This window comes from Lynx canadensis, chromosome D3, assembly GCF_007474595.2.
Source record: "Lynx canadensis isolate LIC74 chromosome D3, mLynCan4.pri.v2, whole genome shotgun sequence".
NCBI classification, from domain to species: Eukaryota; Metazoa; Chordata; class Mammalia; order Carnivora; family Felidae; genus Lynx; species Lynx canadensis.
In genome coordinates this window covers 74797284-74815711 of record NC_044314.2, presented here as the reverse complement: position 1 = coordinate 74815711, position 18428 = coordinate 74797284, and the positions used below count along the sequence as shown (strand labels likewise).

The 18428-nt window shown below is 45.1% G+C and overlaps 1 protein-coding gene and 1 pseudogene across 1 annotated transcript in view; both read right to left on the bottom strand.

Annotated features, from left to right (window-relative positions):
* GGT5 (gamma-glutamyltransferase 5) overlaps positions 1 to 17330 on the bottom strand; it is a 31888-nt gene extending 14558 nt beyond the window's left edge. The window contains exon 1 of the mRNA XM_030336736.2: positions 15959 to 17330. Coding sequence (XP_030192596.1) covers positions 15959 to 16131 — 173 coding nt within the window. The 5' untranslated portion in view covers positions 16132 to 17330. The remainder of the gene's footprint in view (positions 1 to 15958) is intronic.
* Positions 10824 to 15583, bottom strand: LOC115528712 (annotated as a pseudogene).
* Positions 17331 to 18428: the final 1098 nt, after the last annotated feature.

The window sequence follows — 18428 nt, the reverse complement described above, 5'->3', positions numbered from 1 at the left end:
AGAAAGAAAATAAGATTGTCATCAGACTTTTCAACACCAATGCTTTGTTCCAGGGATGGTGAAGTGTTATAATCAACACATTCAAGGAAAGAAAACGTGAACCAAAGATTTTATATCCATCTCAACTGACCATCACCTACAAAGGCCACAAACTGTTATAAACGTGCAAGAGGGAGAGAGTTAAGATGGCAGAGTAGTAAGGGGACCCCAGGCTTGCCTCATCCCTCAAACACAGCTAGATTAACATCAAATCATTTTGAACACCTATGAAATCAATCTGAGGATTAAGAGAACAACCTGCCCAATTAGAGGGAGAGAACGTGACAGGTACAAGATGCTGAGATGTGAACTGGGGGAGAGAAAAGCCATGGCGCCGAGGTGAGAAGGGAGCCCCTTTCGTGGAGAGGAGAGAAGGGAAGAGAGAACTGCACATCAGGCCCACACAAGAAAAATACTTCTTCCCTGAAACCATTGACTGGAGAATCAAGAGGAACTGATTATCGGAAGTTTTTGCAAACAGTGGAGCTCAAAATCTGAGCATTTAGCTGCGCCATTCAATGGAGTAGATCTGGGCAGGCAGTGGTGCTCCTGTGGAGAAGGAAGGCAGAAGCCCAGGAATGGACAGCATGGTGTAGGGATCCCCTGGGTTTCACTGGGAGATCTGAAGGAAGCCTGGAACACAGGAGGGGAGATTGTTCACTTGTCTGTGAGGGCTACCTGAACAGCGTGGACACCAGCTTCTCTACCCTGCGATAAGAGAGCAGAGTGATGCCATCTTCCCTCACCCACCAGCACTGTTGGACTTCAGCAAGCAACAGAACACTCCCAGTGGAGGCTGGAGCTGCTTACACCAAAACCCACCCTGCTGTGCCCTGCAGGTGCACCTTCACTAGGGCAGGTCTGACTGAGCCAGCACAGTGGGCCTCTCCTCAAGAGGACCAACACAAGCCCCACACATGCACCAAGTCTACTGATCATAGAGTGCTCCAAAGCATCAGCTTCAGTTCTGATGGAAATAGGACCAGGCTTTTTCCTTCCTTCCTTCCTTTCTTTCTTTTTTTTTTTTTCTTTGGAATCAGGCATACAGTTTTTGGTCTGTTTGTTTGCTTGTTTGGGTTTTTTGTTCCTTTTCCTTTCTCTTTTTTTGGAACAGTCTTTAAAAAAAAAAAAAGGCTTATTTTAACAACTCAAAGCACACCTAGTCAAAGGTCCAAACACTCCCCACTGCAACCAAGGAAGAGCTCTGCAGAGGGCTGATGTGGAGAAAAGAGCAGACAAATCACAACAGCAGAGTGCACACAGCATACACCAGAAACACTTCCTGACCTGGCAGTTCCTGGACAGTGTATGACCTCTTCTTATAGAGCATTACTCTCAGGAACAGGAAAAATAACAAGTTTTCATAACACACAAAAGGCAAAAAGCTAGACAAAATGACAAGAAGGAGAAATTCTCCCCAAAAGAAAGAAAAAAGAAACCACAGCCAGGGACGTACTCAAAACAGACATAAGCAATATACCTGAACAAGAATTTAGAGCTACAATCATAAGAATACTATCTGGGCTTGAAAGCATAGAAGACACCAGAGAAACTCTTGCTGCAGAGACAAAAGACCTAAAAACTAGTCAGGCCCAATTAAAAAATGCTGTAACTGAGATGCAAAATTGACTGGATCCTCACAATGAGGATGGAAGAAGCAGAGGAATGGATAGGTGATATAAAAGATTAAATTATGGGAAATAATGAACCTGAAAAGAAGAGGGAAAAAAAACTATTAGATCACAAATATAGACTTAGGGAATTCAGTGATTCTATAAAGCACAATAATATCCCTATCATAAGAATCCCAGAAGAGCAGGAAAAAGTGACAGAAGGTTTATTTGAACAAATTATAGCTGAGAACTTCCCTAGTCTGGGGAAAGAAACAGGCATTCAAGTCCAAGAGGCACAGAAAACTCCCCTCAAAATCAACAAAAGCATGCCAACACCAAGACATATCACAGTGAAAGTTGACAAAGAGAATTCTGAAAGCTAAGGACAAAAGGTCCTTAACCTAAAAGGGCAGATACATAAGGTTTGCAGCAGACCTGTCCACAGACTTGACAGGCCAGAAGGGAGTGGCGTTACATATTAAATGTGCTAAGTGGGAAAAATAGGCAGCCAAGAATACTTTATCCAGCAAGGTTGTTACTCAGAATAGAAGGAGAGTAAGGAGTTTCCAAGACAAGCAAAACCTAAAGGAGTTCATGACCGCTAAACCAGCCCTGCAAGAAATATTAAAGGGGACTCTTTCAGTGGGAAAGAGAGACCAAATCAACAAAGACTAGAAGGGAACAGAGACAATCTACAGGAACTATTACTTTATAGGTAATACAATGGCACTAAATTAATATATATCAACAATTACTCTAAATGTAAATAGACTAAATGCTCCAATCAAGACATAGGGTATCAGGGGCGCCTGGGTGGCGCAGTCGGTTAAGCGTCCGACTTCAGTCGATCTCGCGGTCCGTGAGTTCAAGCCCCGCGTCAGGCTCTGGGCTGATGGCTCAGAGCCTGGAGCCTGTTTCCGATTCTGTGTCTCCCTCTCTCTCTGCCCCTCCCCCGTTCATGCTCTGTCTCTCTCTGTCCCAAAAATAAATAAACGTTGAAAAAAAAATTAAAAAAAAAAAAGACATAGGGTATCAGAATGTATTAAAAAAACAAGCCCCGTTGATATGTTGCTTACAAAAGACTCATTTTAGACCCAAAGTCACCTCCAGATAGAAAGGGAGGGGATGGAGAACAATTTATTATGCTAGTGGACATCAAAAGAAAGCTAGAGTCGCCTACTTATATCAGACAAACTAGATTTTATTTTTTATTTTATTTTTTTTCAACGTTTATTTATTTTCGGGACAGAGAGAGACAGAGCATGAACAGGGGAGGGGCAGAGAGAGAGGGAGACACAGAATAGGAAACAGGCTCCAGGCTCTGAGCCATCAGCCCAGAGCCCGACGCGGGGCTCGAACTCGCGGACCGCGAGATCGTGACCTGGCTGAAGTCGGACGCTTAACCGACTGCGCCACCCAGGCGCCCCCAAACTAGATTTTAAAACAAAGACTGCAAAAAGAGATTATATCACAGTAAAGGGGTCTATCCAGTAAGAAGAGCTAACAGTCATGAATATTTATGCCCCCAATTTGGAAGAAGCCAAGTATATAAATCAATTAATAAGAAACTTAAAGAAACTCATTGATAATAATGCAATAATAGTAGGGGACTTTAAAACCCCACTTATAGCAATAGATGTATCTAAGCAGAAGTTCAACAAGGAAACAATGGCTTTGAATGACACACTGGACCAGATGGACTTAGCAGATATATTTAGAGAATTTCATCCTAAAGCAGAATACACACTCTTTTTGAGTGCACACGGAACATTCTCCAAAATAGATCACATACTGGGTTACAAATCAAGTCTCAACCAGTGCATACCATGCATATTTTCAGACCACAATGCTATGAAACTTGAAGTCAACCACAAGAAAAAATTTGGAAAGACCACAAATACATGGAGGTTAAAGAACATCCTACTAAAGAATGAATGGGTTAACCAGGAAATTAAAGAAGAAATTTGAAAATACATAGAAGAAAATGAAAATGAAAATACAACATTCTAAAACCTTGGGACACAGCAAAGGTGGTCATAAGAGGGAAGTGTGCAGCAATACAGGTCTTCGTCAAGAAGCAAGAAATGTCTAAAATACACAACCTAGTCTTACATCTAAGGAACTGGAAAAAGAACAGCAAATCAAGCCTAAAACCAGCAGAAGAAGGAAATAATAAAGATTAGAGCAGAAATAAATGATATAGAAATAAAAAGAAACAGAACAGATTGAAACCAGGAGCTGATTCTTTGAAAGAATTAGTGGGGTGCCTGGGTGGCTCAGTCAGTTGAGTGTCCAGCTTCAGCTCAGGTCATGATCTCACGGTTTATGGGTTTGAGCCCTGTGTCGGGCTCTGTGCTGGCAGCTCAGAGCCTGGAGCCTGCTTCCAATTCTGTGTCTCCCTCTCTCTCTGCCCCTCCACCACTCGTGCTCTGTCTCTCTCAAAAACTAAATAAACATAAAAAAATAAAATGACAGAAAGAAAGAAAGAAAGAAGGAAAGAATTAGCAAAATTGGTAAACTCCTAGCCAGACTTAAGATGAAGAGAAAGGACCCAAATAAATAAAATCACAAAATTTAAGAAGAGAGATCACAATCAACACCACAGAAATACAATTAGAATATTATGAGCAATTATATATAAACAAATTGGGCAATCTGAGAAGAAGTGGATACATTCCTAGAAACATATAAACAACCAAAACCAAAACAGGAAGAAAGAGAAATTTGAACCAACCCATAATCAGCAAAGAAACTGAATCAGTAATCAAAAATCTTCCAACAAACAAGTGTCCAGGGCCAGATGACTTCCCAGGGGAATTCTATCAGACATTTAAAGAAGAATTAATACCTATTCTTCTGAAACTGTTCTAAAAAATATAAATGGAAGGAAAACTTCATTAGCTTGATTCAAAACCAGACAAGGACCAATTATAATGACAAGGACCAGACAAGGAGAATTATAGACCAATATCCCCGATGAACACGAATGCAAAAATTCTCAGCAAGATACTAGCAAATTGACTCCAACAGTACATTAAAAGAATTATTCACCATGATCAAGTGGGGTTTATTCCTGGGCTGTAGTGGTAGTTCAATATTCACAGATCAACCAATGTGACACACCACATTAGTACAAGAAAGTATAAGAACCACATTATCCCCTCAACAGATGAAGAAAAAGCTTTTGACAAAATACAGCATCTAATCTTGATAAAAACCCTCAAAAAAGTAGGAATAGATGGAACATACCTCAACATCATAAAGGCCATATATGAAAGACCCACAGCTAATATCGTCCTCAAGGGGGAAAAACTGAGAGCTTTTTCCCCAAGGTCAGGACTACAACACGGATGTCCACTGTCACCACTGTTGTTCAAGATAGTACTGGAAGTCCTAGCCTCAGCAATCAGACAACAAAAATGTTTATAGCAGCACTAGCAACGATAGCCAAATTATGGAAAGAGCCCAATGAATGAATAAAGCCCTGATGAATGGGTAAAGAAGATGTGGTGTATACATACACACAATGGAAATATTACTTGGTGATCAAAAAGAATGAAATCTTGTCATTTGCAACGACATAGGTGGAACTAGAGTGTATTATGCTAAGCGAAATAAGTCAGTCAGAAAAAGACAAAAACCGGGTGCCTGGGTGGCTTAGTCAGTTAAGCGTCCACTTCGGCTCAGGTCATGATCTCGTGGTTCGTGAGTTCGAGTCCTGCGTCGGGCTCTGTGCTGACAGCTCAGAGCCTGGAACCTGCTTCAGATTCTGTGTCTCCCTATTTCTCTGCCCCTCCCCTGCTCATGTTGTCTCTCAAAAATAAATAAACATTAAAAAAAATTTTTTTTTAAAAGAAAAAGACAAAGATCATATGATTTCACTCATATGTGGAATTTAAGAAGCAAAACAGGTGAACATAGGAGAAGGGAAGGAAAAATAAAATAAGATAAAAACAGAGAGGGAGGCAGACCATGAGACTCAATTATAGAGAACAAACTGAGCATTGCTGGAGGAAAGGTGTGGGGGGGAGTTAATGAGTGATAGATGCTAAGGAGGGCACTTGTAGTGAGCACTAGGTGGTATATGTAAGTTATGAATCCTTAAATTCTACTCCTGAGACTAGCATTATACCACATGTTAACTGACTTGAATCTAAATAAAGACTTGGAAGAAAAAAAAAATAAACATGCAAGAACTCAGTGAATATTTTCCCCAAGAACCCTTCCTGAAGAATCTAATAAAAAGCAAACTTCAGAACCAAAATAACTGGAAAGACTTGGACATGAGTGGGAGTAAGAATTAAATATATATTTACATGTAGACCTAAAACTAAAAATGATGGTTGTAATGGAATTAGTACAGCAACTTAATGGCTCTTGTTCTGAAGATGTAGGTATAGCACAATCATAAAAAATGGATTGGAGATATGGTTTTGAGGACATGACTGTTGTCTTTTACTTATGGGCCAGTCAAATGACAATTTAAAAGAAAAAAACTCTTTGGAGGCATCTGGATGGCTCAGTTGGTTAAGCGCCTCACTTTATAGCTCAGGCCATGATCTCATAGTTGGTGAGTTCGAGCCCCGCATCAGGCTCTTGGCTGTCAGCACAAAGCCCACTTGGAATCTTCTGTCCCCCTCTCTCTCTGCCCCTCTCCTCCTCCCCTCTCTCTCTCTCTCTCTTTCTCTCTCTCTCAAAAATAAATAAACATTAAAAAAATACTCTGGTTTACAGACCCCCCGGTATTGATAAAAGTAAATGTGGCCTGTGTTCTTACACATGAAATTGGATGTGTAGATGGGTTAAATGAACCAATGAAAAATTTCCTTTTAATGATTCTGTGGACAGAAAACTCATTTGGTGGGAAGAGAGAAAATTAACTAAAAAAGTGGTAGAAACAGCTAAAGCTGTTATGGATGGTGAGGCCTATTGTGTGGATACAAAAAGGAAGATGGGAGTGAGAAGAAAGAGGCTGTATAAGAAATAGAATAAGGTTTGATAGAATGATAGGTATTAACTAAGAGTAAGAAGATATCCCATATCCCTTCAGATCCTATCTTGGGAGAGAGAAAAAACAGGGGGAAGAAGAGGTTTCCAGGTAATTTCAGTATTACCCATGGTAGGGAATTCTATCAGTCCAATAGGATAGACATAAAGATTTTTATTTTGAGGAACTGGTTCATGTTATTGCAGAGGCTGGCAAGTTCAAAATCTGTAGGGCAGGTCAGACGGATGGAAACTCAGGATTTTTATGTTACAGATTCTTTTCCCAGAAACCTGTTTTTGTAGTTCCGGTCTTCAACTGATTGGCCATGGCCCACCCAGGTTGCGGGATGATCTGTTTTAAAGTCAACTGAATGAAATGTTAATCACATCTATAAAATACCTTGAGAGCAACATCTAGACTAGTATTTGACCAAATTACTGGGCACCATAGCCTAGTTTAACCATCAGAGGAGCAAATAGAGAATATCCCAAAAAAAGTAGGAGAACTACAAGTATCATATTTATATATCTAATATTGTAATTACATATAATATATAACATACAATAAAGATACCAACAGAAATATAATAATCATTAGAGCAAAAATACAAGCCTCTTGATATTAAAAGCTATGCCAAAAAGAGAAAGTGATATATTTTCTTGTTTTGAAAAAAAAAAACCAAAAAAAACAAAAAAAAAAAAACCCAAAAAACCAGACATAATAGCAAAAAAAGAAAAAGAAAATGAAAAGGAGATATATAAATTTTAAAAAAAACAGGAAAAATAAATCAGAGACAAATGAAAATGATTCCCTCTAAAAGACTGAATAGGAACAGAATGAAGGTAAGGTGAATGAGATCTTTGAGGATATCTTTTTACATAGTTTTGACTTGTATTCAAAAATAAAATTAAAACAAAAAGGATGAAAAAGGAAACCCTAACATTGAATATGAACTGAAAAAAAATTAAGCTAACATATATTGAACTGATAACCACATAGGAAAAAAATTTAATTGTACCATACATCTTTTGTGGGATATATGCTAAAGACAAACACAACAACAACAAAACCATGCAAAGAGATCTCAAACTTTACTTAGATTCATTGAGTGATACTATTGAATAACTTGGAGACTATTTTGTGAGTACTTGGGGATAGAATGAGTAAGTAAATATATTTGATGGGAACTTCTCTTACCATGGTAGAGGAGATACACAGATGAGAGAAAAATGAGAGGAAAATGAGAAGAAGCCTATCATGGTGGATCTGAACTGGAGGTCTCAGTACAGACTCATGACATTTGTATGTTTCTTCTGGTTCTATGCATTGACACATCATAGAAGCAATGGCTTCCCCATATCAGTGAACACTCCTAGCACTTAAATCTTGGTTTCTGAAATACCATAATCTACTAATTCCTGATTTCAGATCTGGCTGAGGGGATATACAAGCAGATCCTGGAACATTTTGGGCTAGAAGTCAAGAAAATTTTCTAAGACTAATGGATTTGTGTAAAAGAACATAGTTGCTGGCTTAGAGGGGCTCTCTTTGGTCAAATCTGTAACAGTTTGGGCATCAAAAACAATAACAATGTTGGATTATAACATATTGAATTAAGACAATCCTTGAGGGGTGCCTGGGTGGCTCAGTCAGGTAGGCGTCCGACTTTGGCTCAGGTCATGATCTCATGGCTCCTGGCTCGAGCCCCACGTCGGGCTCTGTGCTGACAGCTCAGAGCCATTAGCCTGCTTTGGATTCTGTGTCTCCTTCTCTCTGCCCCTCCCCCACTTGCTCTCTCTTTCTCTCTTTCAAAAATAAATAAACATTGAAAAAAAAGTTTTTAATTAAAAAATACATTAAAAAGATAATCCTTGAGTCAATAGTGATACTCAAGAACATCTAGGTTGGGTAAGAGGGGATCTCCTTTATAAAAGAATGCCAGCTAATGAATGTTGAAGAAATGACAGGTTTAGAAATCACCTTTTTGCAAACACAAATGTATTTATTCAGACAAGGACCAAAATAGATGCTAAAACATGGGGTCAAGTGTTGTTTAATAAAAAGATACTCGCCTGGTCTCAAAGTATCAAACCATATGTTACTTATTTAATAGGGAACTACCCCTTACAGTGGAGAGATCTGGAAGATACCACTTTTATGATGTGATCCAACTTAGCATCACCAATGATAGGAGATCCTTTGTGTTTAACCTGGATCTGATCATGAAGAAATAATTAGAGGAGCGCCTGGGTGGCTCAATCGGTTAAGCATCCGACTTCAGCTCAGATCATGATCTCATGACTCATGAGCTCGAGGCCTGCATTGGGGGTCTCTGCTGTCAGCACAGAACCCACTTCGGATCTTCTGTATCCTCTTCTCTCTTTCTGCCCCTCCCCCCCTCAAAAATAAATATCAAAAAATTTTTAAAGATTAAAAGAAAGAAATAATAGACAATAGACAATACTAGACAAACCAAGATTGTGAAATAAGACTGTGATACAACTGGACTGGCTTCCTTAAAAACGTTAATATCATAGAAGATCAATTGTTTGTTCATTTCTTTTAAAGAGGCAGAGAAGGGGCACCTGGGTGGCTCATTTGGTTGAGTGACCAACTCTTGATTTTGGCTCAGATCATGATCCCAGGGTTGTGAGATAAAGCCCCGCATCAGACTCCATAAGTGTGGAACCTGCTTAAGATTCTTCTCCCCCCTCCTGTCTCTCTCTCTCTCTCCCCCCACCCCAACCCCTCTCCCCCACTCACACACTCTCTCCTCTAAAATAAATAAATAAATAAAATAAAAATAAAGAAGCAGGGGGAAGTTCTAGATTAAAGAAGACTAAAGAAACATGATAATCACTGATTGGATACTAGATGTAAAGAGATAAGCAGAAGATAGATGATAGATGGTAGACAGGAGGGAAGAAGAAAATAGATGGATAGAATTATTGGATCAATTGGGAAATTTTGAACTGGATGAGGTATCAAATTTTCTTGAGCATGATAATGGTATCAGTGTTATATAGGAGAATATCTTATTCTTAGTAGATATATACTTAAGTAGTTAGGGATAAAGTGCCATGATTAAAGCAACTTACTTTTAAAAACATATAGATAGATTGGGGCACCTGGATGGTTCAGTCATTTAGGCATCCTACTTCCGCGCAGGTCACGATCTTGTGGTTCGTGAGTTCAAGCCCCACATCGGGCTCTGTGCTGACAGCTCAGTGTCTGGAGCCTGCTTCAGATTCTGTGTCTCCCTCTCTCTCTGCCCTTCCCCTGCTCGCACTCTGTTTCTCTCTCTCTCTCTCAAAAATTAATAAAGATTTTAAAAATGAATAAAAATAGATAATATATGGAGTGAGAAAAAGAAAACAAGGTGAAATATTAACAATTGGTGAACCTAAGTGAAGGGTAATGGGCATTCTTTCCATTTTTCTGTGGATTTAAAATTTTTTCAAAATAAAAATATAAACATTTAGGGGGAAAATAGCCACAACAACAGCAAAAAACTTGTGAAATGCATCTAAGCCAAACTTTGAGGGAAAATGATAGCTTTCATGTATCAGAAAAGAGTTTAAAAATCAATAACCTACGTACCCATCTTATAATTTGTGTATCTCAAGATGAGTTTTTTTGAAAAGCAACTCAAACTCAACAGAAGTAGAAGAATCAAGATAAAAATAGAAACTAGTGTAAAAGGTTATAAATGTATAATAAAGAAAATCAACAACACTAAAGTTGATTCTTCAAAAAGACACTAAAATTGATAAAACCCCTATCAAGATTGGTCAAGAACAAAGAGAGAAAACACTAATCACCAATACCAGGAATGAAAGAGGACTCACTACAGACCCAACAGACATTAAAAAGGTAATAAGAAAATGGTATTGACCAACTGTCTGTCAATAAAGGTGACAATTTGCATAAACTGAACAAATCCCTTGCAAAGAATTAACTAAAATGGATACAAGAAGAAATAAAAATTTGATAGTCTTATATTTATTAAAGAAATAGAATCCCATTATTGGGGTGCCTGGGTAGTTCAGTCCGCAGAGCATGGAACTCTTGATCTCAGGGTCATGAGTTTGAACCCCAAGTTGGATGTACAGATTACTTAAAATAAAATGCTCTAAAAGAAAGTAATAGAATCCATTATTTATTTATTTGTTTATGTATTTATTTATTTTTAAGTTTGTAAAGATTTAAAAATATATATTTAAAGAGAATACAAGTCCTCTTTGAAAGTAGTTAAGATCATTGATTGTGTTGACTTTGTCTCTCCTAATGAAACTTAGGAGAGGTGCATGACATCTCCCTCTACCCTCAAGTGGCCCAGTGTAGAAATCGCATTGTTCATGATCCCAGACACATTCACAGAGGACAGAACCACTACAGACAGGCCCTATGCAAAATGGGAAACTAGAAATACGCCAGCTCGTCATGTCTGGCTTTGTGGGTCTGATAGTTGGACCAGGCCAGGGCTTGTTGTCCTGTGGAAGACTTTCAAATACTCAAATGTGCACAAACTCATCATCATCAACTTGAACCTTGATGAAGTATTGGCCTCCCATGACCACCTGGCTCCTGAACTCCACAGCCTTAAAAGTAGCAAACTTGTTCTTCTCACTGCTCTTCCAGTAGTGGTTTCACATGGTTGGTGATGGTCTGGGTCTCAGCCGTGGCAGACTGCATGGCTGAAGGTGCCCCCACACATCTTGCTGGCAGCTATCAGGAGATGGGCCGAGCGGAACCCAGACCTGAGGTCCCTGCTCTGCTTAAGGCAGGTGGCCTTAGAATCCATTGTTTAACACCTTTACACACATACACAAATAACTCCAGCTCAAAAGCCTTAACCAGTACATTTTTCCAAGCATTTAAAGAGAAAATAACTTGGGCGCCTGGGTGTCTCAGTCAGCTGAGCGTCCGACTTTGGCTCAGGTCATGATCTCGGGTTTCGTGAGTTCTAGCTCCGCATTGGGCTCTCTGCTGTCAGCACAGAGACCACTTCAGATCCTCTGTTTCCCTCTCTCTTCCCCTCCCCATTGGTTCTCATTCCTCTCCTCTCTCTCTCAAAATAAAGAAACATTAAAAAGACAGAGAAAATAACATCAATCTTAAAAACAACAGGGGCGCCTGGGTGGCTCAGTTGGTTAAGCGTCTGACTTTGGCTCAGGTCATGATCTCGCAGACTGTGAGTTCGAAAGCCCCACATCGGGCTCTGTGCTGACACTTTGGAGCCTGGAGCCTGCTTCAGATTCTGTGTATCCCTCTCTCTTTGCCCCTCCCCTGCTTGTGTTCTGTCTCCCTCTCTCAAAAATAAACATTAAAAAAATTAACAAAAAAAGCAAAAAAACAACAAAACCTTGTCTCCTAGAGCATAGAAAAAAGAGAACACTTCCCAGCTCTTTTTATGAGGCCACTATAACTTTGATACCAAAACCTGACAAGGACATTATAAGAAAGGAAAAATACAGACCAGCATCTCTCATAAACATAAAGACAAGTATCCTAAACAAATGTTAACAAATCAGAGGTGACTGGCTGACTCAGTTGGTAGAGTATGCCACTCCTAATCTCTGGGTCGTCAGTTTAAGCCCCATGTTGGGTGGGGCTTTTAACTTTTAAAAACAGTTAGCAAATCAAATAAAAATGATATTAAAATCATGAACAAATGGGGTTCTTCCAGGGATGCAAGGGTGGCTTAACAGTCATTGCATATCTTAAAAGACAGAAAAATTATTTGTCTTGATAACACAGAAAATACATTTGAAGAACAACCTGATAGGAAAATGGGCAGAAGATTTTAACAGAAACTTCATAAAAGAGGATGTTCAGATGACCAAGAATTACTTCCAACCTTCAGCATTAGGCATGGGTTTGTTCATTGTCTGTCTCACCCACCACAAAGGCAAGGACTTTGAACATCTGGGTTACCACTGTGACCCCAGCACAATGGCTGGCAGATAGTAGGTGCTGCTCATTCCTATTTGATGAAGCACCTTTTGGGAAGAGAAGCATTCTTGCACCCACAAGGCCCACTGAGTTGTACTCTGTACACATCCGTGTCCACAGGCATAATGGCCGGGGCTCAGGCCACCTGGGCTGGAGTTCCCACTTACCAGTTACATGATACTGGACACATAACTCAACCTCCCTGAGCCTGGCTCTTTTTTTTTTTTTTTTTTTTTTTTTTTAAGTATATTCTACACCCAACGTGGGTCTCCAACTCACAACTCTGAGAGCAAGATTCCCATGCTCTACCAATTGAGCCAGCCCGGCTCCCGGAGCCTGTGAGTGGGAGCAGTTCTCACCAGTAGAGAGCTAGAGTGCAGAACGATCATGCATTTTGAACATGTTTGGCTTCGAGGAACTGAGAGGCTGCTGTCACCATCACTGCTATCACAAACCCCTAGATGTGCACATTCACATATGCAGGTGCACACTGCCCAGGCAAACAAGTTCTTTCCACAGCCACAGCCCTGAGAGAAGGAAATGCAGTAATTTCCCGGTGAGCTGGCCAGGAGTCCAGAGAACCACTAGGGCCACAGGGGCTGGGAGGGGAAGGAGCTATGAGCCTACTCCACAGTGGGGTCTCCTGCTCGGACCCTGGGTCCTACTCCTAACCCTGAGATGTCAACCCACATCCAATCCAATCTACTGTAACAGTGGTCAGACTGCTGCCATCAAGGGAGCATCTCCTATGGGCCAGGCAAGCTTCATGCCTGCCCTTAAGGGGGCAAGTGCCAGCATGAGTCTCATTTCACAGAGGCTCAAAGGCCGCAAGAGCCTGCCAGAGTTTCTGCTCACCCCTGTGCCGAGAGTGAAACCCACAGATCCTTGGATGGGTCGGAGCAGCTGGTAAGACCCAGCTCTCAGGGGCCCATCCCCGTCCCCACCTCCACAGCCCAGTGCTAGCCCAGACTCCAGTGCCCTAAAAGGTGAGTGCTCTGGACCCCACCATCCTCTTCTACGACTACTCCCTTTATCAGTAAAGCTCTGACCTTTACAGGCTGGCTAGGAGCTAGGCAGACATTAGAATCCAGGGCAGGGGGTGGAGGATTCTGAGAAGACCCCACCCTTCCAGCAGCCCAGGACAGTTTCCACCCCTGCAGAGGCCTCCTCCCTCTGTGACACCAGGCAGCTCCCTCCTGTGCAGGCCTAGTTTCTTTATAAATCAAGTGCAGCAATGAATCCCACTGGATTCTGGGAAAAGCAATGAATCTTCCCACCGAGGATCCTGTGGGAGGGCAGGTATTTCTGAGTGGCAGGTATATGTCACAAAGCCGAAAAGCCAACACTATCCTGAAGTTCATGCAGTCTCCCTAGAAGACAAGCACTTGCTCAGAGCCTCAGAACACCCAGTTTGCATGCAAGCCTAACACATTGGGCCATAAGGCTGGAAGATGACAGACTAGAGAGAAAGGAACCTCACTGTCACTGTGTGTCTATTTACCCATTACTCATGGTGCTGGGTCTCTACTCATGCCAACTTTAAGACCCCTCCCCCAGGGGCCCTGGCTGCAGAAATCATGGCCCCAAAAGAACAGACCTGGCACGGTAGGCTAGGAGGAGTTCGGGTCTGGGAGGCCTGCTGCTAAAAGGAGATGGCGGTAGGGAAGCTGGAGACAGCAGGGAGGAAGGAGAGTGGGCTTCAGGCAGGCAGCTCCCTTCAGAGCCTGCAGCAACATGGCCAGGAGCCCTCAAAGGGGAATCTTGGCCAGGAGGACCCCAGCCCAGCCAGGGTCTCTTGACCCCCTATTCCACAGCAGCTGGGGCCAGCTCCAGGCTCCCTCCCACTCCTGGCTTCTTAAAACAAGAACAGGAAGTTGAGAGTGCTGTTTGACAAGTACACAAAACACCGGGGAGAAACCACATCCGCCCTCCTCACCAAGGAGACTTGCAGGGAAGATCTTGGGCTCAAGAGCAGAGACCCCAACCGCAGACCCTCACACATGCACAGCAGGACATTCCACAGAGAACCACAAGACAAGAACCTCTCCAAGGGGAGACACAGTGGGCCCAAACCCCCTGAAAGAAATGTGGCAGCAGCTCTCACTCCTGGGGACCATGTCCCCAGCACTGGTCTCTGGGGCCTGAAGCCCCTGCCTGGTTTGCAACTACAGCTATGGTTCAGGTGGGCACAACACCGCTGTATGTTCTCCAGAGCATGGGGGTTCACTCCCCTCCCATCACCTGGAAGGCCCCTGGGGAGACCAAACAGCCTGTCCCCCACTTGTCACTGAGCTGCCACCTTTAGCCACTGTCATCATAGAAGGAGCCCTGAAGGAGGAGACAGAAAGTCCTGAGAAGAGCCCAGAGGACCAGGTCAGAGGACCAGAGACAGATGAACAGATGCACAGACAGACAGACAAAAGAAGGAAGGAAGGAAGGAAAGGCAAATTAATGCAACAGAAGGATAAAGCATACAGGAAAAGTGAAGCCAGAACAAAGACAGCCCAGAACACCACCTGCCCAGCAGTGGCTGGGCCAGGACTCGGCCGTGCTCCCCCTTGTGCTGGGACTGTCCCCTCGGTTTATAATGCATTTCTGATCCTGACAGTGATCCATGAGGCAGATATTCCGGGAAGCAGACCCGGCCAGGGAGGGAATGATTTCTCAGGCTTCTTTCTTACAGGCCCGGGCTGGGGGCCAAGGGCCAGGAGGGGCGTCCTGCTATGTTCCGCTCCGGTGGGCAGTGGAAGCCTCTCATGGGCTAGGCTTCCTGGAAAAGAATAGGAAATGCAGGCCCCCTCTCCACCACCCACCTTGCCCCGGCCCCAGACATCAAACAGTCACTGGCTGGGTCCAGGCCCTGACATCAGAAGAGGAGGCTGTGGGGGACATGGTGCCAGCAAGGGCAGATTTCCTAGATCCTGGGTCAGGGTGAGAGACTGGCCCCGGGCAGCACTGAGTGCACCCTGGCAAGCCAGGACTCACCCATACTTCTGGGAGAAAACCCCAGCCTTAGACAATTGTGTGGCTTCTCTGAAGGGCCAGTGCCAGTCATCAGGGTCAGCCCGGCCAGACCAGGGACACTGTGGCAGTCCCCTCTCGGGGCTTCCCGAGGCCTGGAGCTAGAATAGACTCACACACCACCTCTGTCAATATCCCCAAGCCCCCTTCTGTCCTCTGCGCACACTTTTCTCCTGCTCTATGCAAGGGTCCTGGGGCTGCCTCCTTGCTGGACTCCAAACTCACGTGACCCCCACCACCAGTGCACACACACATGCACCTTCTCCACACTTTCACCACGGGTCACAAAGTGTCTAGGAGGAGCCAGCCACTGAGAGCCACCCAGCTCCCACCCACCTCTTACCGTCCAATCTCCGAGCAGACCTTGGAGTCAGCGGCGACTGCAGCGTGGGCAAAGGCCTGGGAGCCGCAGTGGGCATGGTGGCGAGAGAGGACCACGGCGGGCACGATGATGGCTAGGGCCAGCCCCAATCCCAGAAGGACCATGCTGACCGTGGCCCTGCGTCCCTGGGCCATGGCTCTGAGGTCCAGGGTGGAGAGAGAAGGCAGATAGACAGACAGATGGGTAGATGAATGAACAAGATGGGCAGATAGACTCACAAGTGATTGGACAGATGAACAAAAAGATGGAGGCCAGAGACAGACAAACAAATGGATTGACAGTCCAGATAGCTGGACAAAAGATAGTAAGAGAAGGTTGGACAGAGACGGGATTACAGACGGTGGACAGACAGGTTTACCAACGAACAGAGGCACCCAGAGGACAGGTGGGTGTATGGACGGACAGCTGGCGATGGCAGGGCTGCTGCCCGACTCTAACGCTTGCTATGAGAGGCAGAGCTGGCCACACGCCTGAACTTCCAGTTTTCAGTCCCTGTTCTTGGCCCTGGCGGGAGGCCAGGGACCAGGGCGTTTGTGGGGAGTTTTCCTTCCAGAAAGGAGAAAGCAACCGCCGTTAACTCCCTCATTCCCGCAGCCTGCCCCCTGCAAGCCTTGATGATACCAACACCCCTCCTCCCCAGGGCTATCCCAACCCACGTGCTTGAGGACTTGGCGCCTACTGCCCACAAGACAGCTGGGGTGCAGGATGCCCAGAGCCCCCACGGCCATTCTCCAGTTCCCAGCAAAGCCAGGACAGCAGGGTTCAGGCCTGCCTGCCCAGTCCCCTCCCCTGGATCAGGCTCAGAGAGACAAGGGGGCCAGAGTGGCACCCCGACTCCTGCCTTCTTGGTGTGACCCTGCCCGGCAACAGCTTGCCCTAGTATCCTCAGAGTCAGAGGACAGTGGAGATGTTTGGGACACAGAGGTAGGGCTGAAGGGGGCCAGAGACAGAGGGAGGGAGGACCTAAGGCGATGTCACTCAGGACCCAGGTTCAAGTCCCAGCTCAGCCACAGCCTAGCCAGGGAACAAGGGTGCTAGGAAGGGGTTCAGCTTCCCAATCTGCATCAAACACCCAGGACTACAAGACATCTATGTGAGGAATGCAGACAGGGCCTGCATCCAGCCCTTGGCACCCACTACCCCTGGGGCCCGCTGTCCTAGAAATGCCACCATGGGCCTCCAGAGAGTAAGGCTGCCCTCCCATCTGCCTCTCTGCCCTTCCCTGGCAATGTGTCTGCTTCCCTGTGTCTGTGGTGACAGTGCCTCCTCTCCTGGGGACACTGGCCTAGGCCCTCCCTTGCCCAGACCTCAGGGTATCCAACAGGGAGGCTGCTGTCCCAAGCTTCTGGTCAGCCTGGATAGGCTCTCTAGTAGGCCCGTTCCCACAGCTGCCTTGTGGGATGGGGAGGGCTGTGAGCGCCTTTTCCTGCCCCCACTATCCCCCACAGCACAGTAACATTGCTCAACCAGGAAACAAAGTGCATTCCTGGGCCAGTGCCAGCCCACCCGCTAGGAGGCAGGGGCGGCAGAGACAGCAGGTCTGAGGCATCAGGAGTGGGACACCCCCCCCCCCCTCCCCAGACATCCTGGTCAGGCTGAGGCCAGGGTGCGAGGGCTGGAGGAACAAAGGCCCAGGAAAGGAAGGAGCATCAAGGTAGGCCTGGCTAGAGATGCAGCTGGGGAGGCTTAGCTGAGAAGGGTCCTGAGTATCCATGTCCGGAGGGGAGGGGTAGGAGATGATGGGAAGGAAAGAGAGAGGAAAGCAAGTCCCTCAGCACCTGAGGGAGGCTTCAGCTGAGCCCGTGGGGTCTGGGGAACTGGATGCACTCTGCCCACATGTGGGAGCCCAAGGAGCTTCACCTCCAGCAGGAACAAGACCAGCCCCTCAGGCCTGTCTTCTCTTCTGCAAACAGGGCTATGGCCTTTCCTCTGGCACCAAAATGAAGGCTGAGGAGGTTTGCACACCCCAGCAGCCCAGCCTCCATCCTGTCTCCGGGGGACCCCAGCAGTACTACCCTCTGGGGCTCAGGGCCCAGGCTGCAGATATAAACCCCATTTCCTTGTGAGCACTTTGGAAAAACCGGGTTTTCCTGCCTTGTGAAGGAGAGCCCAGACCTGGTCTCCCCTGGCCTCTGTGCCTCTGGTCTCAGGGGTTCCCACTCATGTTCACTGGTCAGGGGGACATCTGGCCATCAGGTTGTGACACCCCCTCCCCTGCTCACCCCCTCTAGCCTTTCACAGCTCCTCACATCAGGCATCACAACCGAGTGTAGGAGACAAGTTAGCAGACCCCAAGGGAGGGCAGGAGGGGCTGGCCTGTGGTGGAGGGGGCAGGGTGCTGTGGCCCACTGCCCCTCCAGGCCCGCTCCTGGGGCTGCATTCTCTGGCTGCCCGCCAGTCCAGCTCTTGACCCTCAAGATCTGGGTGACCT